Below are 22,003 nucleotides of genomic sequence, written 5' to 3' on the forward strand. Positions count from 1 at the left end.
TTTGCATGTCCTCTTTTTGTTCTGTATATTGGAGCCTTCAATATCACCCACTTGCACCCCATCACAAGTTTTTTACTTATTTTACCTTCTACAAGTGCACCCTGCCACAAGGGGAATGATGATGCGATGCCACAATAGGCATCCTGCAGAGCACCCGTGGTCTGAAATGCCCTCAGCACAGTAGAGATTCTGATCTGTCCCCAAAAAAGGGCAAGAGAGAGGCTGGCAGCAGTGAGGGAGGAGAACCCAGTAACATGGAGGTAACTGCACACCAAAGGGGCTTTGCCATTCTGGTACATGTGCATCGATCTGGGGGTAGGAATGATGAGCTTGGAACAGCTCTTGGTGATGTGCGGGAAGCGTGCTCGCAATGGGTGCTTGGAAATTGGCATGGAGCCATGGGAACCCACTGGAATTTGTCCTCGCAGGAAGCTTCCATCCACATTTAGCACTTCCTGCCCTGGCACTGCCACACAGTGCCATGCTTCCAAGCGACAGGCTGCGCTCTGCGCAGGGAGAATCGGGAGCAGGGACAGAGGGCTGCACCTTCCCTGGAGATCTCCTTCTCATCCTTGCGGTGAGGGCTGGCATCCCATCTGGCAAACATCTCCACAGTGTTGTAGTGAAGTGGAAGAAGCTACAAACTTCACATCTGCGAGCAGGATGGGGAGGAATCTCAGCACAGCACTTAGGACATCTGTGTCCCGAAGAGGGATCAGCTCTATCAAAAACTGGGAGATGGTTTTAAACTAAAAAGGGGAAATGTAGATTAGATGGTAGGGGAAAAATTTTCACACAGAAGGGTAAGGTGCTGGCTGCCCAGAGCTGTGGGTGCCCCATCCCTAGAGGTGACCCAGGCCATGGATGGGCCCTGGGCAGCTGAGCTGGGGAGCAGCCAGCCCACAGCAGGAGTGGGGCTGGGGAGTTTTGGGGTCCCTTGCAACCCAACCATACTGTGATTCTATGAAAAACTTTCTATATGGGAGCTTTCCCAGTGTGCTTTTTTTAAATCCTGGATGGTGGAGAGTCCCTGGTTTCCCAAAACAATCTAGTCTGATACTTCTTTCTCACACTTACTTAGAAAATACCCTTGAATATCTACTCTGAATTGTCCCTGTTGCAATCTGAGCTGGAAACGCTCTGTTCCAGTCCTTGTGGGTAGCAGAAATGTTTTCCCTGCTGTTCACAATGCTCTTTTGCAAGTGGTCCCCTCACCCATCTCATCCCCAGACCAACACACACAGCTCCCATGGTCCTTTCTGTAAAGCCAAACCTCTGACCGTTCTCTGAGGTTCCATCCTTCTGTCTGGCCTCATCTTTCCCTGCCGTGGGCTGGCTGCCACCAGCTCAGGCTGCCCAAGGGCCCCATCCAACCCGCCCTTGGATACCTGCAGGGACGGGGCACAGATAGACCTGGGCAGCATCGCCAGGGCATAAATCTTTACCAGCCATCCAGCCAGTGTTACACGTTCCTAAGCGCAGCACACGGAGCTCACCCTTTCGGACTCGCATCCTACACTTGATACGGTTTGCCAAGCTCCATTGCGTCCCGGCCTCCTCGGGGACTGCTCCCGTTTGCCCACTGCAACCAGAAGCATCTGGACGGGCAGACTCGAGGCGCCGGGGCAGCAGAAGCAGGGCGAGGAGCGCGGGGTTGCCGCAGAAAGGCCCGGGGCGCACCGGGGGGAGCGCGGCCGGGGGGTAGCAGCCGCCTCGCCTTTGTCCCCGGGGTTGGAGGGGGGGAGGCGCGGGGCTGCGCGGCCGGGTGCCGGAGCATGTGCAGCTGCAGCAGGCACCTGGCAGGGAGCCGCAGCGGCGGGGATGTGAACCAGGCGGGGAGGAAGGCCCTTGACTCATCAGATAAATCCAGCCCCGCCAGGAGAGCGGAGGCGGCGCGGCGCTAGCAGGGGAGGATGGCGGGGGACAGCGAGCAGCGGCTGGAGGAACAGGGGCAGCCCAGCGGCGGCGAGCCTTTCCTCATCGGGGTCAGCGGCGGCACGGCCAGCGGCAAGGTGCGGGGAGAACGGGGAGCGGGGCTCGGGTGCACGCAGGAGGCCCCGGGGACGGGCGGCCGCCACCGCCGCGCCACGTGCGCCGCCGCCGCCGCTGCTGCTGCTGCTGCTCCGGGGCCCCGGGTGGGGACTGCGGGGACACGGAACGGAACGGGGCTCCGTGCGGCCAGCCGGGCACCACCCTGCCTTTCTACTTTCTTTTAACGCTCCAGCGAAGGGTTGCCCGCCCGCCCGCTGGCAATGCGGTTATTCTTCACGCTTTACAAGGCGACCGATCGGCGGTTGCTCCCTCCGGACGCGTGGAAAGAGGTGTGGGTGTTCTTTTTTAGGGGTTTTTTGTTCTTTTTTTTTTTCTTTTCTTTGGAAAGGCAGCCTTGGGGCACCGCGTGGCGAGCTGCTGACTCACAGCAGAGCCGCACCGAACCGGGGGCAGGTGGGGGCGAGGGGTGGCCGGGCTGCAGTGCTGCGCCCCAGTGCAGAGCTGGGCTTTCCCCGCGGCCTAAAGAAAGCAAGCCCACTGCGAGCACTCGGTACTTTCCTATTTGTTTAACCTAATGTAGGTCACTTTTCCCCCCATCCTTAAAGAAAATTACTTCTTTCCCCCCTCCCCCCGATCCATCATACCATCTCCCCATGCAGCATTCTACCTGCGTTTTTTAAAAGGAGGGAGCACAAATGGTAGTGGAAACACCTCTGGAATGTTTCTTGCTGAGGAAACGTGGGCTGTGACAGAGAGCCCGTCTGTGGGTTAGCTCTAGAGGGGCCTTTCTCCCTTTAAGGGATGGTGTAACCCAGCTGCTGCCCCAGCCCATAATGACAGCGATTTAAGAATGTGTTGCCAAGCCTCCTATTGATTCTTGAACCGCAGCTCCTACTGCGAGGAGGAAAAGTCCAGATATAGCAGGGAAGGGATGGTGAGAGAGGATGCAATCTCTACCACTGGGAGCAGGGCTGGATTGTTCCTGCGGCACAGCTCCGGTGACTCAAACGCTGGGGTTTGTGTGCTCCCTGATGCGTGTGTCTGCCTCTCTGTAGCTGTCCCAGTAACATTGTGTCTGGCACTGCTCCACTGTTATGTCTCCGAACACCGTGTCTCTGGGCCGGCAAGGTAGCAGTGATAGCAGTATAGTTCGCCACGGTTGTTCCCAACTTCAAAGTGGAAATGCTTTAGCAACAGCAGGCTGCCTTAGAAAAAAAAAATTAGGGAAATGGTTCTTTCTAGCAAGGGAGATGTACTAGCTGGCTTTTCCTGTCTCTCAGCTTTGATTTCCCCCCTCCCATGACTGTGGCCTGCTAAAAAGCTCTGTGCAGCACTGCCTGCTGAAGGCAATCCAGCAGATCTATACGAAGTTTATGGGAAAAGGCTGCAAGAAATATGCTGGGGGCTGGGAAAAACCAATAAGGCTTGCTCAAAGAGAAGCAATAAGAAGAAAGGAGCAGGGGCTTGTGCGTGTGGACCCTCACATTTTTGCTGGGATGCTGTAGGGGTCTGTCCGCCGGTGATGCTGCGGGAAGGCAGCTCCCTCCCACCACTGTGCCTATGTTCTACTGCGGGTGGGAGCAAAACACACCCGCAGGGAAAGCAAAGCAGTCACCTTTCCCACTGGGAAGGTGGCAAGGCGGCAAATCTGCCCGCCTTCACACCAATTCAGGGTTGTTGTCCTAACACACCCCTTTGGCAGTGCACCAGCCCCAAGATAACAGAGGGTGTTTGCCGCCCAGAGGCCCCCCTTGCTCCTCCCGCTGATGTTTTTGTTGAGTCTAAGATGGGGAAAAAGGCTCCGCGGTCCGCCCGCGTCCCCTCTCTCTGTGAGCTGGGGCAGCCTCTGATTGGCATTTCTGAAAGCCAGGTTGGTGAGAAGAGCGATTCAAAAGCTGGCTGCTGTTCCCTGCTGAGCAAGGGAGCAAGTCTGGAGACTCGGACAGGAGGTGGAAACCTAACCACCCTCCTGTCTTTGGCCTCTGGGAAAAATCAGGACTGTGCTGCGGGGGACACATGGGGTGTAGCAGAGGTGCTGGTATGCTGCAGTCGCTGGGCAGGCAGTGCCAGCACTGTGCTGGCTCCTCGCAAAAGCCTGAGGGGAGACAGAATTTCCTTCTCCCACTGAACCCCTAAATCCAAACCGTGTCCAGCCCGGACAAAGCTTGCTGCCATCTGATGTGGAGGAGATGACATGGCATTGAGACCCCCTCCTGTGCCAAAACCAGGCACAACCGCCTCCTTCCCTCAGAGGGATTCCCAGAGCTGGTTGTTGTAGCATTTTCTTTCATGCTCAATGCCTTCAAAGTGCTCTGCTGAAGCTTTGTTCTCTTCTTTTACCCGTGGTCTTTGTGCTAACAGCTTCTTCCCTCCCTCCCATGAGACGCTCCTGGCTACGAAGTGCCGCAGCACACAAGGCAGGCAGCCAGGCTGGGAGAGAGTCAGGCAGAAGGACTGCTGAGATGGGCTGGGAAGTGCCAGGATGAATCCGGGGGGTCTCTGGGTGACTCTGCTTCAGCCGAGCTGCTGAGACCCTGCAGCAGTGGAGCTGGGGTGGCTGCAGGGGTGAGGAGCGCTCCTCAAAGCCACACGGAGGCATTAATTGCTGGTCCCCACGTGATGCAAAATGAGGTGCTGAGCTCTACCTTCCAGCAGGAGGCTGGAAGAAAAGACAGATTTACAGTGGGCCAAATGCTTTCGTTGGCTGCCTGGCCCTCATGCTGGTGAGGGCTGAGTCTGAGTGCCAGCGGGACCCGATGGCTACACTTTCAGGGTCTTAATTAGCACATAAAGTCAGAAATGTCTGAACGTGCAGTCCTAAGCATTTCCAGACTACAGAGCACCAGAACTGCAGTGTGCTCAGCCAGGTGTCTTGTCCGCTGCTAATCCTTGAGGCACTTCTGCTATGAACACCATAAAAGCTGTATGAGGCTGTGCTGGCTGCCTGGAAGAGCTGAGACTCAGAGCCAACCGTGGGGCTGAAGAAGGAGCCGGGCAGATGGGACAATCAGTGTGCTGGTCCCTAGGGAAGCAGTGACCCTCACACCTCCTCATGGGGCAGTTCCCTATTCACGAGGGCCTTCTTGCATGATGGATCTCATACGCCTACACTTGCAAAGGCTGAGGTTCCTCATAGCAAGCTGTGGGTTTAGCCACTGGGCCACCACATGGATGAGCCCAGAGGAGATTCAGCAGTGACCCAGAGGCTTTCACTCATCTCTGTATGAGGGCTTGCAAGGACTGCAGCAGCGCCGTGTTGGTTCAACACCATTTCCTGGTGACATTCTGTGGTTGGCAGGAGCCCTGGATCACAAGGTCTGACTTCATTAATGCTGGTGTCAGAGCAGGCTGGAGACTCGTCAGAACTTCTGGTAGAACATTGCTCTGTGCCAGCTGCTGAGCATACCAATGCACGGGGCGTTTGGTGGGTCAGCCCTTCCCTGTGCTGACAGGGTATATGTGAGCTCATCAAGGAACCTATCTGGTGTAATCCCTGTGGCTCCAGGAAAGCATATAATCTGCATTCAGATCCTGTTCATGCTGGAGCCCAGGGCTTCTGGTTCCATGTGGATGACAGGTCTCTGGATGTCCCCATCCCAGACTGGTCAGCCTGTGGCTCACAGAGTGAAAGGCAGGATGGTGAACGTGCCTGGGAAAGCTCTGGGTGGAGGCCTGGGCTTTTGGTATGAGAATAGCAAGTTTCCAGCCCCAGTGCTGCCATACAGATGAGCTCTGATAGAGCTGGAAAGGACCATGTGGGTTGTGAACCAGCTCTCTGCAGTCACGGGCAGACATTTAATAGATGCTCTGGGAGCCTTCTCTATTTGGCATCTGTTCTGTGTGTCACCTTGGTCCACTGAACACTTCCCAATACTCTATAATTACTGTAACCTTACAAGGAAAAACCCAAATCAACAATTAGTGTGCTGGAGAGAAGGGCAGCATCATCAGGGCTGCTGATTGCAGGGACTTGGGTGAGTCTGGCAAGGAAGCCATGCCCTGTACTGCAGGGGACATCATCCCTTGATATGACCTTAGGGAAAATACTGCCAGATCCCCTAAATGGAGGCTGTCACAACCACAAGTGTGTGATGGGAACGCCCCAGCCAGGCTCCTGCAGATGCAAAGGATGGTCCAGTCCCTTGGTCTGCTTGGTCTGGCCCCTCAGGGGAAGCAGCTCAGCCTGGCCCTTACCAATGGGAGCACCTGTGCTGCCCCATTTTGTGCACCATGCTAGGGCTGGAGGTGTTATTGGGCCCTGCCCCATTCCTCTGCCCATCAGCTTTTCCCTAAAGCCCAGCTGAAGTTGTAATATGGAGCTACCCAAGAGAGACTGAGGGATAATCTACATAATAATATCGGGGAATTAGTCAACTCTTGACGAGTATTTGAGCAGCTGGCTATAGGCCACGAGTGGATATGAATTAAATATGTAGTATAATGAATATATTTCAAACAAACGTCAGGCGTGGGGCTCCGAGCACTGTTCTGCTGGATTTCTTCCTTGTGCACCTCCTCTCTCCTTTCAGGAAAATGCACTGGCATTCTTCCCCATGTGCCCCCTGTGTTTCCCAGCAGCTGGGGAAGAGCTGAGTGGAGCCAAGGAGACCTTCATGCTGTGCCTCTCATCTTCAGAGTATCTAGAAGAGCCATAGCTTGGGATGGGATCTAAATCCCCGAGTTTCTGTGTTGGGATTCATCTACAGCATTGTGCTATCTCACTCAGGTCTGCCTTCCCTCTGCCTTTGAGCTCTCGGGGAAGAAATGATTGTCTTGTTTATCCCAGGGAGAGGTGTTTCAGGTTGGATATTAAGAAAAATTTCTTCTCTGAAAGAGTGGTAATGCATTGGACTGGGCTGCCCACAGAGGTGGTGAAGTCACCGTCCCTGGAGGTGTTACAGAACCATGGAGATGTGGCACTGAGGGACGTGGTGAGCGGTGGGGATGGGTTGAGGTTGGACCTGGTGATCTTAGAGATCTTTTCTGATCTGAATGATTCTATGATTTTAAGTGGTTGCTGGTGGGGAAACAGGGAGTTAAGAACAGATGAGGAAGAAGTTGGGGCCCAGGTGGTCCCTTTGAGCAGGTGCTGGGTGTTACCCTGTGTCCCTTGGGTCACAGTCCCACTGGTATGTCCCAGTGTGATCCATCAGTCACGCTTTAGTCTTGGCCAAGATGTCCCCTTGGGTATTCTCGGGCCTCCCTAGAGCTTAACTGATATTATTTCCAGTTATGAGTGAATTTTTCACACTCTGATTAACATCAGTCACACGTATGCATGCAGTGCTGGTTTGGGGAAACGGGGTTTGAGCGGGGGATTTGTGTCACTTATTTGAAGGACACCTCCTGAGGCTGGGACTTTCTGTTCCTATTTGTAGGGGAACTTTTAACCTCTGCATTTCTGGTTTTGATTCCTCCTTAGCATGTGGTGCTTATTGAGCAAGAGGAATTGTCTCCAGCTGTAGGAGCATTCAGGCTGACATTAGAGTGCCTGCCTGCACCAAGAACTGGAGTGGTTGCTTTTCTTACCAGCCTCAAAGAGCCACCCCAGAGTGCTGGCCCAGGTGCACTCCAGTCCTCCTCCTGGTCCCCAGCAGAGGCCATAAGTGTAAGACAGGCTTTATGTTTCTGTCCCCAGCAGCCAAGGTTAACTTTCTCCTTGGGTATTTCTCACCACCTTGTGTCCTGAGTTGGGCATTCAGAGCTGGTGGGGAGCCTTGATCAGCAGACCAGTGCTGCAGATTAGTGTGCATAAGGTAGAAGAAGGACTGGGAGGAATTGTCTGATATGCTGAAATGATTTTATTTTTCATTTGTGTGCTGAGGTGCAAGGTGTGCTGGTTTTGCTGATCTGAAGGAGCTGTGCTTCTGTCTCCCGGCTGGAGAAAACAGCTTCTTGCATGGATCCATACAGCTCTGCAGGCTGGGGATCTATCTGAGTAGCTGTGCTGGAGAATGCTGATTAAAAATTGCAAAGGCCATGGGAAATCTGGTGTCCTTGGCACCTGTGGCCAAGGCTGAGCCTGTCTGAAGGCAGGGAGAGGCAGCGGCATCTGGGGGAGAGCGCAAAGAGGAAAAGCTAGGGAAAGGCACCATGCCCACCCTGTTTTTGCAAAACCCGGCTGGATAAGCAATAGGGCTGCAGAAGGATGCAGGGAGTGGGAAAAGAGGAAAAGGAGAAGGGGCTCTGGCTCTGTCACGTGCTGAAGGGTGAATGCTGGCAGCAGCAGTGCTGCAGCTCTTTGTTCTGGGTGTGGGGCAGAATGCCCACGTGGCGCAGGAAGCACAGTTTGCCAACCGTGGCAAGTTGGAGGAGGAGGTGAGCTGCTTGGGGAGCCCCGACCCTGACCTGCCACCCAAAAGTGTACCCAGGGCCGTGGTTCTGCCATCGGGCAGCCCAGGCCGGCTTGCTGGCTGTGCTCAGGGCTCTGCAGCTCGGCTGGGGCTGACTCACGGCGCAGCACTTGCAGCCAAGTCAGGTCAGCCTGGCCCAGTGGGGAAGAGACGCTCTCTGGGGACGACAATGCCGTCAAATCTTCCAGCTTTGCAGGCAAACAGCCTTGCCCTCTGTCTGCCGGGGTGACCTCCTCTCCCAGGCATGCTTTCTCCTCCTTCCTTCTCACCACTTGTATCTTCAGCGCTGCCTCTGGATACTGCCAGCCAGGTACAGAGCAGGCGGCCAAACCAGAAGGAAGATGGGAACATGGAAAGAGCCACAGGCAGGCTGGGGCAGGCGAACCTCTTATTGCCAAGCTGAGAGCTCTGCAGAGAGTATTTCTGATGACTGAGGGCAGGAGCAGCTCAGCTGAGCTTTTGCAGCGAGCGTGACTCAAGCAGGGGGTGAAACAGCTCAGTTTGGTGCCAGCAGCGTGCCTTTCCCTGGTCCCAGGCTTGAGGTTGCTGGCAGATGGATGGGGCTCCTGCAGTCGCTGGGTGCTTCCCTGCCAGCCTGACCTGCCTCTCACTGCCTGAGGCAGGCAGCAGCCAAGGACTCCTGTGACCTAGGGAGAAGGGACTGAAACAGGCTTTGGGATTTGCTCTGATTCATGTTGTGATGGTGGGGGTCTGGTCACCCCAGTGCAAAGTGCCGGGATCTTGTGCCAGCAGCCAGAGCCATGTGGCTCTTTAGATGCTGGCTCTGCAGTGCCCTTAGTTTGCTGTGCCAAGAGGCACCAGGATACACTTGTAAATGCTCCTCCCAGCTGTGGCAGAACTCTGATAAAGTCCCAGGGCTCTCCTCCTGGTGTCTTTTCATCTTGGGCTTTATGTAGGATGTGAAAACAACTTCTGTGGGTCTTCCTCCCCATCCATGCAGAGGTGGAATTTGTGGGCTGGAGCAGGGCTTGGGGGGATGCTGCTTGGTGCTGCTTTCAAACTAAAAGGCCACCTAATGGTGCCCCCAAAGCACCTTTTCCTTTGTGAGTTTGGACTATGAGGTCAGAACCACAGATTCTTGACTGCAGGTTCAGCAAGCTGTGCACCAGGCCATTTCCTGACATCCTGTGTGGTGCAGATACCACTGCCACTGACTTGTTCCATTTGCTGTTCCCTTCCCAGTCTTCAGTCTGCTCCAAGATTGTCCAGCTGCTGGGCCAGAACGAAGTGGACTATCGCCAGAAGCAGGTGGTGATTGTGAGCCAAGACAGCTTCTACCGAGTCCTCACCTCAGAGCAGAAATCCAAAGCACTTAAAGGCCAGTTCAATTTTGACCATCCAGGTGAATGGAGAACAGCACAGGGGTGGGATGAGGGCTGGATCGCATCCTGCCAGCAAAGAACTTTTCATGGACATCAGGAGGACTCCATCTGTGCATGGGGTGGGAGTGAGTGGCTTAGCCTGTCCCTTGTTGGGCTGGGAGCTTTGTGGCCACTGGGGCCACTTGCATCTCCTGCAAGACAACCTCTGTCTCTCCAGGAAAGCAACTGCCTCTGGGAGTGCTTGGGATGAGAAAGGAAAGGTGGTGAATTCTCAAATTCATTAAGATGAATTCTCATACTCTTCTCCTTGCAAAAATATCCCCCAGTTTGAAACCCCACCCTCTGGGCAGGACTAGGGAGATCTGCCTGGAACAGACCTTGGAGGCAGCAGCTCTGTGCTCTCCTTCAAGGAAGGAACCATCTTGCACAGCTGGCCTGCAACCCCTGCTGCTACAACAGGGGCTCTATGAACCATCCCAGAGCTTGGTAGGGAAATTCCAGAGCCGCTGTCCCCTCATCCCCACGAGGACAATGGCTGCAGGCAGTGAGCACAGAGCAAACAGAGCCCTGTCTGTGCAGCAGCTAAAGGTTGGAACACTGCTCCAGTCTCTGCGAGGGCTGGAGCCCTGGAGGAGATGCCTTCCCAAGCTCTCAGTGCTGCCGCACAAGGCTGGCATTGATTTTTGCAGACCAGATCCCAGTCTGGTGCAAAGCTCTGGGCTTTGCATCACCCATGGGGATGAGCAGGGCTTTCCTCTGAAGCCTGTGCGTCTGTCTGTCTGTCTGTCCATCGGGTGCTGGTGGCTCTGGTTAGGCTAAGCACAGCACTGCATGTGAAGCTGCCTCGGGTAACGTTTTCTCTTCTCCTCAGATGCCTTTGACAACGAGCTGATCGTGAAAACGCTCAAAGAGATCACAGAAGGGAAGACTGTCCAGATCCCTGTCTACGACTTTGTCTCCCACTCCAGGTCTAACAGCCACTCCTGCCTTGCCGAGCCTCTGCTGATAGCAGCATGCAGCCCTGCCACCCCAGCCTCCTGCCCCTCTGCTTGTGCTTGCTCTTAGGTGCCCATATATCAACCCAGAACTTCAATGCTGACATCTCCACACTCTGTTAGGGGCACAGTTTTGTACAGGCACAGTCTAGGGGCCTGGAAAGCTGCATGACCACACAAATATAACAGGCATAAGTGGAGGAGGGCTATGCCCCCCCCATCCACTCTTCCTCTCCTCATAAAGCCTCTGTTTGCAGCTTTAATGTGTATTCCAGGCTCAAACAGTCCAGCACTGTCAGGAGAAGAGTTCTTGAAGCTCTTGCTCCTGTAACTCCTCCCTTGCATGTGTTAGCTTGCATGCCTGCGCTGATTGAGGATGGTGTTTTCCTACAAAAACACCATGACTTCAGAGGAGTGCTGCTTGTTCCCTGGGGAGCAGGACTGTTTCCCCATGCTCAGACTTTTTGGGTTTTATCGCTTGGCATCTAACACTTGCAAGCAGCATCTGGCCAAGGCAAGTGGGTGAGGGGCTAGTACGCTTCCTTTTCTGCTGTCTGTTGTTGTAGGAAGAGTATGCATGCCTTGAGTTCCCTTCATCACGGTGGGGTAGGTCTCCCATCAGTCCAGCCCCCTGGTGCAGCAGTGATATCCCATAGCTGCAGCTGTGCTCAGGAGCACCGCTGTTTCCCCCATCTTGCTTGGCTTGTTTCCTCCCTACTGGCATATTTTGACTCTCCTCCTTCCCTCTGCTAGGAAAGAGGAAACAGTGACTGTCTACCCTGCCGACGTGGTGCTCTTTGAGGGCATCCTGGCCTTCTACAGCCAGGAGGTGCGGGATCTCTTCCGCATGAAGCTCTTTGTGGATACAGATGCAGACACCCGGCTGTCCCGCAGAGGTGAGGACCAAACATGCCTCGTGCAGCGGGGACAGAAATGTCACCTGAATGATGAGCAGCTAGCTGCAGAGGCAGTTAACCAGTAGCAAAGCAGTACTGGAATCAGCACAAAGCTTTGCTGCTGCTAGCAAAGAGCCAGGGCAGCACATTGCACCAGGCAGCTCCCAGCAGTGGAGAGCACTCTTGCTTTGTGTTTCTTGGGATTCAATGGGTCTCTTGCTGCCTTGTTTGGGATCTTCCCTTTGATGCATCCAGTAGTGTTTTCTGTCCCCGTGTGGAAAGGGTGCAACAGACAAAGTAGAGCGGTTCAACAGCTCAGTGCAAATTCAGCACCTGATGGTTATGCTCAGGTCTGAGATTTGGTGTAAGGGTGTCTTTCCCAGGTCATGCAGATAGGGAGCATGGTTGTACATCTTGTTCTGCTTGGCTGTGTGTTGCCAGCTTATGTAGGAGGCACTCCAGTTCTTCCAGGTGTGCAAGGCTTGAGATGCAGTCAAAGCTGCCTTTAGGTCTGGGGTCAGTGATGTGGCCCCTGAGCCTCTGGGAGGACTAAGAAACCATCCTGGGATTCTTGGGGCAAAATTCTGTTCTGTCTGCACTGTCCCTCTGCATACCTGGGCTCCAACAGCTTTCACAGAGTGTTCAGAGTACAGATTTATAGAATTAGCATTCAGGCCTCTGTGCTGTGGCAAGAGAAGTGTCCTGGGACTGAACGTGTGCATGGGACCATCAAAGGTGTTCCTGGGCTCCATCAAAAGAGGGGTGGCCAGCAGGGGCAGGGAGGTGATTCCTCTACTCTGCTCTTGTGAGGCCCCATCTGGAATACTGTGTCCAAGTGTAGAGCCCCCAGCACAAAAAAGACAGGGAGCTGTTGGGGAGGGTCCAGAGGAGGGCCACGAAGATGATCAGGGGACTGGAGCACCTCCCCTGCAAAGACAGGCTGAGAAAGCTGGGCTTGTTCAGCCTGGAGAAAAGAAGGCTGTGGGGTGACCTCATTGCAGCCTTTCAGTACCTAAAGGGAGCCTACAAAGAGGAGGGGAGTCAACTCTTTGAAAGGGCAGATAACTGCAGGATGAGGGGAAATGGTTTGAAGTTGAGGGAGGGGAGATTTAGGTTGGATGTCAGGGGGAAGCTCTTTACAGAGAGAGTAGTGAGGTACTGGAACAGGCTGCCCAGGGAGTTTGTGGATGCCCCGTCCCTGGAGGTATTCAAGGCCAGGTTGGATGGGGCCCTGGGCAGCCTGGTCTAGCATTAAATGGGGAGGTTGGTGGCCCTGCATGTGGCAGAGGGGTTGGAGATTCATGATCCTTGAGGTCTCTTCCAACCCTGGCCATTCTGTGATTCTGTGACCATCCCACCCTGATACAGAACTGGTCTTGCCTGTTGAAAGCCCTGCATCCCTCCTGCTGCAGGATATGCAACCTCCTCCACTGCTGTCATCAGTGCTGATTAAAAGCTGCTTCTTATGCAGCCTTCTTGACCCTGCCCACCGTTCTTGCATGACTCATCCAGGGAGGTGACAGCACAGTCATTGCAGGGAGACGTCTTAGCGGGTCACAGATACGCATCTGTAAGATCCTGCAATGTGATCCTGATCCTGTAAGTAGACTGTGCTGTGCAGGCACTCAACAACCAGGAGGCAGCCTGTTTGTTTAGTGGTGCTCTGTATCAGCTGTGTGAAGGCAAGGTGTTGTCCTGTGCGTTTGCAGTGCCCCATGACCACGTGTGCATCCCAATTGCGTGTGTAGAGTGCGTACTTCTGTTGCTTTGGTTTGGCATGTAACCATGAGCTCAGGGCTTGAGAACTACTTGAGTTCATTGACCAGGAACCCAGACAGTGCAGCTGCCAACCATGATACAGAGCTTGAGCTGCAGCTGCTGGATGAGATTCTAAGCCTCATGGGCCACAGCCATTCTTGGGGTTTGCTCCCACCTACCATCAATAACTAAAGCCTTGCAAAAGGGTAGCTGGACTGCTGCTGGGTGGTCAAGGTGGTGGCCTCTCCTTGTCTGGGCAGCTCATCCATCTCCTGAAAGAGAACCAATCATCATCAGTTGATATCTCAGGTTGGATGTAAGGAAAAGCTTCTCTGAAAGAGTGGTTGGGCACTGGCACAGCTGCCCAAGGAGGTGGTGGGATCACCATCCCTGGAGGTGTTACAGAACCATGGAGATGTGGCACTGAGGAACATGGTTTAGTGGGTAAAGTGAGGTAGGTGGACTAGATGGTCTTTTCAGCCTTAGTAATTCTATGATTTTATTACAAGAAAGCAGCGAGTCTGTTTGTTGCATGTCTCCCTGGCATTGCTGGGAATGGAAAGTCAATGTGTGAGATACTGAAGGTATAATCATGTCCCTGGAATGTTGCTGGAGGCAGCTTGTAGCAAGAGAGTCAGGATCTTGCATTGCGACATGGCCATGAGTTGTCTCACTCTCACAGAAGTTTTGAGGAGTTGCAGCAGTGGGCTTTTGAGCTGGGTGGCAGCAGGGGATGGAGTTCCCAGAAACACAGCTGACAGCTCAGTTAATTGGTAGTGCTGGGTTTCAGTACGTGTGGCTCATGCTGCCACTGGCTGCTGGCACTGGACAGGCACCAGTGTGTCCTTGGGACATTGGCCTGCTCTGCAAGTGACACCTCCCACTGCTGGAACCTATTGTTTTAGGGCCAAGTACGAGTCAGAGGGTGCTTGATTTGTTGTTTGGGGGGCATCACCCTGCAGCAGTGTGCCTTTGGGAGGGCAGGAGAGCTCTGTCCTGCCAAGAGCAGCCCTGTAGCCCGGGTGTCTTTGCACTTCGCAGGCTTCCCCTGCTGTCCCAGCTGTGAGTGCAGCCTCCCTGCCCCTCATCAGCCAGCAAACAGGGCGTGGGACCAACGAACAAAAGTCTCTCTGTCTCTGCCTTTTCTTTTTTTATGTCCCTTGTCAGTTCTTCTGTATTGTTTGTGTTGGGGCTTGCTCCATCTCTCTGCAGAGGGCATGGAGCTGGCTGGAATGGCCTGGGCAGGGCTGAGCCCTTCCTGGAGCTGGCACATACTGCCAGGCCTTCACCTCCCCATGCAAGGCTGCCAAAAGGCAGCTGGCCGTGGGCAAACTGAGCTGCTGGGAGGTTGCCAAGGCAGCGTCTGGGCAGTAGAGCCATTCTGGCCCCACCAGTATGTGGGCACTGGGTCGGGCGGGCAAGGTGCAGTGGCTTGGCTCCACTTGGCACATGGAGGAGGCTGGCTCTGAACACAGCACCAGGTGCTGCCTGCTGGGGAGCAGCCAGGCAGCCCCCAGGGGAGAGCCAAGGCCTGTCTGCTCGGCCCCACGGCTGCTCTGGCCCTCACTGGTGGATGGAATTCCTGCTGCACGGGGACACCTGCCCGTGCTGGAGTGACGTCAGGCCAGAGCTGGCAGCAGCCCATGGGGACTGCTTGGACGTGTGGGAAGTAACTTCCAGGAGTGCAGGCCTTGGGGATAACAGCTGGATGGGGCTGTCCTGAGGGGAAGGGGATGGTGCAGTGCATGGCTTGGCTGCTGACTGTGCCTTACACCTTTCTTCTAGTGCTACGAGACATCAGTGAGCGAGGCAGGGACCTTGAGCAGATCTTGTCACAGTACATCACTTTTGTGAAGCCTGCCTTCGAGGAGTTCTGTTTGCCAGTAAGTATGGAGAATGATACTCACAAATGCCAAAAGTGCCTCTTTCCCTGGCTGGCTCATCAGACAGGAGCATTTTGTATCCCAGGGCTCTCTCCCTCAGGCGCTGGTGAAAATGAGGGTGCTGATGCTGGCTGGGTCAGGGTGAGATGAGGACTGTTTGTGCAGCCACTGCCTTCCCAGTGAGATCACTGTCCCTATGGGGAGGCAGACACAGCAGGAGAAACCCCTCCCTGCACAGGGTCAGCCAAACCAACACCAGGCAGCTCAGCAGATGCCAGCTGAGGAGGGATGATTCTTAGCTGCATCTGGATAGGGGATAGAAGATCCCTGTCCTAGGCAATGACCACCGTGCCTGCCCTTTTTACCTTGCGTGTGCTTGGGAGATCAGAGGAGCATCTTCCTATGTTCTGTGTTGCAGGATGTGGTCTTGAAGGTTGTTGCATTTCCCAGCTTGTGAGAGGCCAAGCTGTAGTGCAGGCAGACCTTGCTGTTGCCCAGGATTTCAGGGTCTGCCTGAGACAAAGAAGTGACTTTGGGAACCAGACTCTCCAGCAGATGGGAACTTTGCATGCAGGAAACCCTGCAGTCCAAGAGAACTTGCAGGTGAAACAGCATGTTTGCAGGACTACACATTGCACATCCCTTGTAGCATTGCTTCATGGAGAGAAGCCTGTGGCTTCGTTCTTGAGGCTTTACAAGAGTGATAGTTATACAAGGCATTTCTCCTTATTCTGGAGGAACAGAGCTTGCAGAAACCTGCAATGTGGGGGCTGAGAGCTAGCAGCATGACCAGGAGATCATGCTGTGCCTCCAACCTCACTCAGACCTTGTCCACAGAGAGCTGTCACATTGCCTGTCCATATGGCCAGCTCTGTCCTTTCCATGGGAGGCACTGATTTGTTCTGTGCTACAAGGTCTGCTCCTGGTTTACCCCAGAAGGGGTCTGGGCTGCTGGGCAGCACCCTTGCAGATGTGGGTCAGGGGACCAAGGTGCAGTGTTGGCGTCAGTTCTAGAAAGGTTTTTCCTGGGAGGCAGGTCCTTCTTGCTGCCTCCCTGCAAATCTCCAGTGAGATAAATCCATCTGTTGGCAAAGCAGCAAATGCTGCATCAAGACTGTTCCGTTGAGGAGTGTAGGAGGGTGAAATATGAAACAAGGAGAGTAGAAAACAACTGCTTTGTGCCCACCCACCATCCCTGCACTGGTCTGCTTCCATCTCCAACCCAGTGATGGGCCCAGCCATGGAGCAATTGCATGTGGATGTGCAGCAGTCTGGGCACCCACTGCTGCTGTTAATCTACCCCTAACAGTTCCAGGTGGCTGAGCACTGAAACAGCCCTGTATGTCCTGGGGATGTTCCATAGGGCTGACAGTGCTGCGAGGTATCAGAATGATCCCCTTGTCCCAGCAAGCTGGCTGGCTGTTGATTGTAGAGCATGGCTGTCAGGAAGCTGATCAGCTGTAAAACTGGCACAAACAGGGGAGGAAGCTCAGACCAGCACCTTCAGAACTGGCACCTTCAAAACTAGTCCGGGATTGGAGTCCCGAATCAGATTTTTTCACAAGCAGTACTGGTAGAAAATTTCTCCTGCATCCCAAGCAGACCACATGGCTGCATCCTGTATATCCAGGCAGGCTGGGCATGCCAGCTCTTGCTCTTCTACCTTGTCTGGCTGGATTTTGGGGTAGGTTGTTCCCCAGAGCATCAGCTGCTGCAGTCCTGTGATCATGAAACTTTTTAATATCGGGTTTTGGTAGGGTGCTTCCTACTGATGTTTGTTTGAGCTCAGGAAAATAAAATCAAGGTGCAAAGCGGGGCCCTCAAAACACAATGCAGAAGGCAAACAAGATCTTCCAAAATGTATGATCAGCCACTGCCTGCCTCCCAGCGTGTTTGGGCCATGTAACCCCTGGGGGTTAGGGCTTGGAAGCAGGAGGAGCAGGAAGCAGGGGCAGTGCCCCAGCCTGGCAGCTCTCTACTTTCCCAGTAACACAGTGCTCTCTTTCCTCCCAGACCAAGAAGTATGCTGACGTGATCATTCCCAGAGGAGCAGATAATGAAGGTGAGCAGACCAAGACCCTATTCTTCCCTGGCAGCTTGCACTAGGAGGTAGCAGGGGCTGCTCTAGAGGTACACTGAGATGAGCCTTTCCCCTTTGCTCCCCATGGCATACTAGTGCCTGAGAGTTTGCATTACTCGGGGCAAGCCTGGGAGCCTGCGTGCATGGTGTCTCTAGACAAACAATTCCCAGCTCATACCTACAAAGGGAAAGGTGCTTCTCTGAGGCCAGGCGTGCAGCTGGGTGGTCACATCTCCACCTGGCTGGGGTCTATCTGAGCGTGCTGGCAGAGCACAAGGCCCTGCATGGAGAGAGGGAATGAAGTGACAGCAAGCAGCTCCTCCCTGCAGGCTTGCAGCTCCCAGCCAAGGGATGGGAGGGCATGGGAGCGGGGGTCATCAGCATTGACTTGGCTCTAGTTTGCCACAGTCCTAATGCAGTCTCTCCCTGATGTTTTCCCCTCCCTCTCTGCTCACAGTGGCCATCAACCTGATCGTGCAGCACATCCAGGACATTCTTAACGGAGGACTCAGCAAACGCCAGAGCAATGGCTACCTGAATGGCTACACTCCCCCGCGCCAGCGGCAGCCCTCAGAGTCCAGCAGCCGGCCTCACTGACCCTGGGCGGCAGGCGTGAGGCTGTGGGCGGAGGGCACTCGGGCCCTGCCACTGCCCCCCTGTACATACTGTCCGTTCATTCCCCCCTTATCTATTTAAGAAACCAGACGGAGACGAATGCCTTTAATTTTGTATGTTGGAAATGCCGAATGAGAAGCAGCCAGCTGCTCGGGAGCCTGGACCGCCCACAGCTCCTGGTCTTGCTCAGTAACTCCTCCAGCACGGAACCGGCTATAAATCTCTATAAATATAGAATTGCTCTATTTTTGTGTAAATGCAGAATAACGTAAAATTACTTGCCGTAAGGTATTTGCCAGGCTCGGTGTTGCTGGGAGGGAGCTGGGAATAGGGGCCTGGAGTTGGCATCCTCACCTGATAGACAAGAGGAAGAGCATCCAACAACTGTTTTAGTATGCCTGTGGTCTCCATCTAAGGGAAGGGGCAGTCTGTAATGGAGGTTCTAACTTAAGTGCAGCGAGGCTGGGGTTGCCTCCTGTTTGTTGCTGCTCAGGTTCAGGCAGCCTGATGTTGGCTGGCAGGCACTGCACAATGCCACTGGCAGATGGCAGAATGGTGTGTAATAACTCCCCTGACTGTCTTTCATGTCTCTGGATCTCAGTCCTTCAACAGCATCCCTTTTTTGTTGTCTGGCATGCCTTCTCACCACGGTTGTGGTGTCTGTTGTCACACCCTCCATCAAGGACCTGGCAGGAAATGTTGGGTAGCTGGTCATAAATGTGGCAGCTTGTGTTTTTAGCAGTCTTGCTGCCTGGCTTGGATAGATATCCAAGATAGGATGTGTGTCCCTTCAGCCCCTCTGAAGCTTGATGGCCATGTGTGTGGTGGGACTCCTAACCAAGCCCCAGGCTCATCCCTACACCTGGAAGTCAGACTGCAGAAGGTCAGATCTGCATCTGTCATTCCCCACTTGAAATGGTTTTGCTGTTGAGTAGGGACAGTTGGGTCTATAAATATGGTTAATGGAGAACCAGCCATAAAAGAAAGTGGCAGTGGATGGCAGCTGCTAAGCAGCCTGAGGGAGTGCCAGCAGCATGTAGCAATATCTGGGCTCCCTAATATCTGCCTCCGTGCATCATGTCCACAGGCCCCAGCTGGATGGCCAGATGTCCCTACAGCTTGTGTCTCCTTCTTTGTGTGCTGGTGGAGGATGTGGTGTCCCCACTGCATGTCATCCCTGGGCATGTCCAGGAAGGAAACTCATTTGCTGAGGGTGAGAATGAGTTCCCTTTAAGTTGGTAGTGCTGCAATCGCGGCAGCATGGGAAAGCCTGATGGGGCTGCAATGTCCAGCTGGGGATGCCTGGAGAGCAAGGTGGAGCAGATGAGCTGGGGCAGATGCTTGGTGGGAGCCTGGGAAGGGGATGTGATGGGATGCTAGCCAGGGAAGAACCTGCACTCCTGGGACCAACTTGTCCCAGCAAATAACAAATCTCAATCATCCACAAAGCCTGGAGCTGGGACCTGTAGCCTTGCTCCCTCTCATGGTTTTCACTCCTTCCAGAGCATTGTTTTTGCTCTGGAAGCACAGTTAATAGCTCAAGACTAGAAACTAGATGCTCCATTACTCTCTAGTGTGAGTTTTTGATTTTAACCAAGAGAACAAGAAAAAGAAAAAAGTGCCTATCCCAACAAGCACTGCTGGAGCAGTCTCATTCCCTCTTGGTTTGTGATGAGGGACTGTAACATCAGCCCTTCATCCCTGTCACTGTCTGCAGACATTTCCCAAGGTGTGACAGCTCTGCCATAATCAAGGGCTGACCTTGGCTGAGTTCCTCCAGCTACAGCATGTCAGCCATGTGTGAGAGGGACTGAAGCCCTGCATATCTGGAGAGGCTTCTCAGGACTTAAGTGGACAATATAGCTGTTAGGTTAAATACTGATCTCCCCTTCCCTGTGAATAAAGACAACAAATGTATACTGGTGCTTCTCATCTCCGGTATATGGTGCTGTGTGCTGCTGGCTGTAGTCCTAGTTTTGAAGCAGATTTGGGCATCATCTTAATTCTGCAAGGCGAAGCCAGATGTGAAAGAGCACTACTGATCCACAGACTGCTTTGGTAGGGGCTCGATGAGCAGGGAAGTGGAGTGAAAACTTTCTGAAAGGCCAGGGTGGTGATCAGTGGTATAAAATCTGTTTGAATGTCAGTAACTAGCAGTATACCCCAGGGAGTCAAACTGGTTCCAGTCCTGTTCAACATCTTCATTACACACTGGATGATGGGGCAGAGTATATCCTCAGCAAGTCAGTGGATAACAGAAAACTGGGAGGAGTGGCTGGTATATGAGAGGATTGTGCTGCCATCCAGAGGAGCCTTGATAGACTGGAGAAGGGAGCTGACAGGAACCTCGTAAAGTTCAGCAAGGAAAACTGCAAAGTCCTGAACGTGGCAGGAACAACCCAGGGGTCACCCAGCCTGGCAAAAAATTTCTTTGGGGCTTTGGTGGACCCTAAGTTGGCCATGAGTCAGCAATGAACTCTTGCCCCAAAGAAGACTGTTGGTTACCTGGGCTGCTTTAGGCACATATTGACAACAGCTCAAGGGAGGCGATCCTTCCCAGAACTGGTGAAACCACACCTGGAGTGCTGTGTCCACTTGGGGGTTCACCAGTACAAGAGAGACATAGAGCTACTGGTGAGAGTCCAGCAAAGGGCCTGCGGATGGGAAATGGTACGTACACAGATCTATGTTTACTGGGGGCTGGATCTGATGCTGATGGACTGCCTGGTGCTGTGGAGAGTCTGTGGTTCCCTTGAGCAGCTGCCACTTCTCTATGGGAGCGTATTGGTCTTCTGTGGCAGGTGCCTATGTGCGATACTGATGCTCAGTGGACATCCTGCAGGTCCTGTATCTGGGGACTCTTCAGCATTATGCACCACAGCGCTTCAGAATGCTTCAACAAGAAATTGCTCTAGCCTGTGACCTTTTAGAGAATCACAGAGTCAGTAAGGTTGGAAAAGACATCTCGGGTCATCAGGGCCAACCCCAACCCATTCCCAACACTAAACACATCCCTCAGTATCACATCTCCACGGTTCTTGAGTGCCTCCGGGGGTGGTGACTCCACCACCTCCCCGGGCAGCTGGAGAGAGCAACAAGGTCTCCCTGAAGTTCCTCTTCTCCAGATTGACACATTCCTGTTCCTTTGGCTGTTCCCCACCACTTTTGACCAGTTGCCAGCTGGATTTAACTCCATTCACTGCTGCTCTCTGGGTCCCAACATCTAGGCAGTTCTTTACCCAGCAAAGAGTGTACCCATCCAAGCCATGGGCTGCCAGCTTCTCTAGGAGAATGCTGTGGGAAACAGTGTCAAAGGCTTTGCTAAAGTCCACGTAGACTGCATCAGTAGCCTTTCCCTCATCCATCAGGCTGGTCACCTGGTCATAGAAGGAGATGAGGTTGGTCAAGGAACCTACTTTTCATGAACCTGTGCTCGCTGAGCCTGATCTGGTTGTCTCACACATGCTGTGTGATCACTCAAGATGACCTGCTCCTTAACCTTCCTCAACACCAAGGTCAGGCTGACAGACTTGTAGTTCCCCAGATCCTTCTTTGAATCCTTTTGTAGATGGGCATCGTACTGACAAGTCTCCAGTTGTCTGGGACCTCCTCATTTGACCAGTACTACCGATAAATGATGGAAAGCATATTGGCAATCACCTCCGCCAGCTCCCTCAGTGCTCTCAGGTGGATGCCATCTGCATCAAGGGCCTGTGATAGTCCAGATTGAGTAGTAGGTTTCCAGCTGTTTCCTACTGAATTATGGAGCATTTATTCTTCCCATCCCAGACTTCTAGGTTAGGAAGTAGAGTATGCTGACAATAACTGGCCTGACTATTAGAGACAGAAGCAAAAAAGGCATTGAGTACCTCAGCCTTTTCCTCATCCTTGGTGGTAATGATCCCCACCACATCTAATAAAGGATGGAGACTCACTTTGGCTCTCCTTTTATAGTTAATGTATTCACAAAAACATATTTTTTTTTATCTCTTACAACAGCTGCCAGATTAAGTTCTAGCTGGGCTTTTGTGGTTCTAATTTCCTTTCTGCATATCTTAGCAACATCTTTGTACTCTTCCTAAGTTGCT

General features: G+C 53.5%; 1 protein-coding gene across 2 annotated transcripts; it reads left to right on the plus strand.

Moving 5' to 3' along the window:
* Window positions 1-1,811: 1,811 nt before the first annotated feature.
* Window positions 1,812-19,832, plus strand: UCK2 (uridine-cytidine kinase 2). Of its 2 annotated transcripts, XR_008202134.1 has the most exons (8): window positions 1,812-2,012; window positions 9,549-9,708; window positions 10,560-10,656; window positions 11,437-11,579; window positions 15,123-15,220; window positions 17,234-17,282; window positions 17,758-19,328; window positions 19,385-19,832. XR_008202134.1 is itself a non-coding variant. In XM_052665539.1 (7 exons), exons 1-7 carry the CDS (start codon window positions 1,914-1,916, stop codon window positions 17,895-17,897), a joined length of 786 nt encoding a protein of 261 aa, XP_052521499.1. In that variant the 5' UTR covers window positions 1,812-1,913; the 3' UTR covers window positions 17,898-19,832. The 2 variants fall into 2 exon arrangements, 1 of the variants encoding a protein (XP_052521499.1); XM_052665539.1 differs by having other exon boundaries at window positions 17,758-19,832.
* The last annotated feature ends 2,171 nt before the right edge of the window (window positions 19,833-22,003 follow it).

This window comes from Tympanuchus pallidicinctus, unplaced genomic scaffold (assembly GCF_026119805.1).
Source record: "Tympanuchus pallidicinctus isolate F22 unplaced genomic scaffold, pur_lepc_1.0 scaffold7, whole genome shotgun sequence".
In the NCBI taxonomy this organism is placed as follows: Eukaryota; Metazoa; Chordata; class Aves; order Galliformes; family Phasianidae; genus Tympanuchus; species Tympanuchus pallidicinctus.

Coding starts and splice junctions, on each gene's coding strand:
- UCK2 (XM_052665539.1), top strand. CDS start 1,914: ATGGCGGGGGACAGCGAGCAGCGGCTGGAGGAACAGGGGCAGCCCAGC. Junction 10,657..11,436: donor GACTTTGTCTCCCACTCCAG/GTCTAACAGCCA, acceptor TCCCTCTGCTAG/GAAAGAGGAAACAGTGACTG. Junction 17,283..17,757: donor CAGAGGAGCAGATAATGAAG/GTGAGCAGACCA, acceptor CTCTGCTCACAG/TGGCCATCAACCTGATCGTG.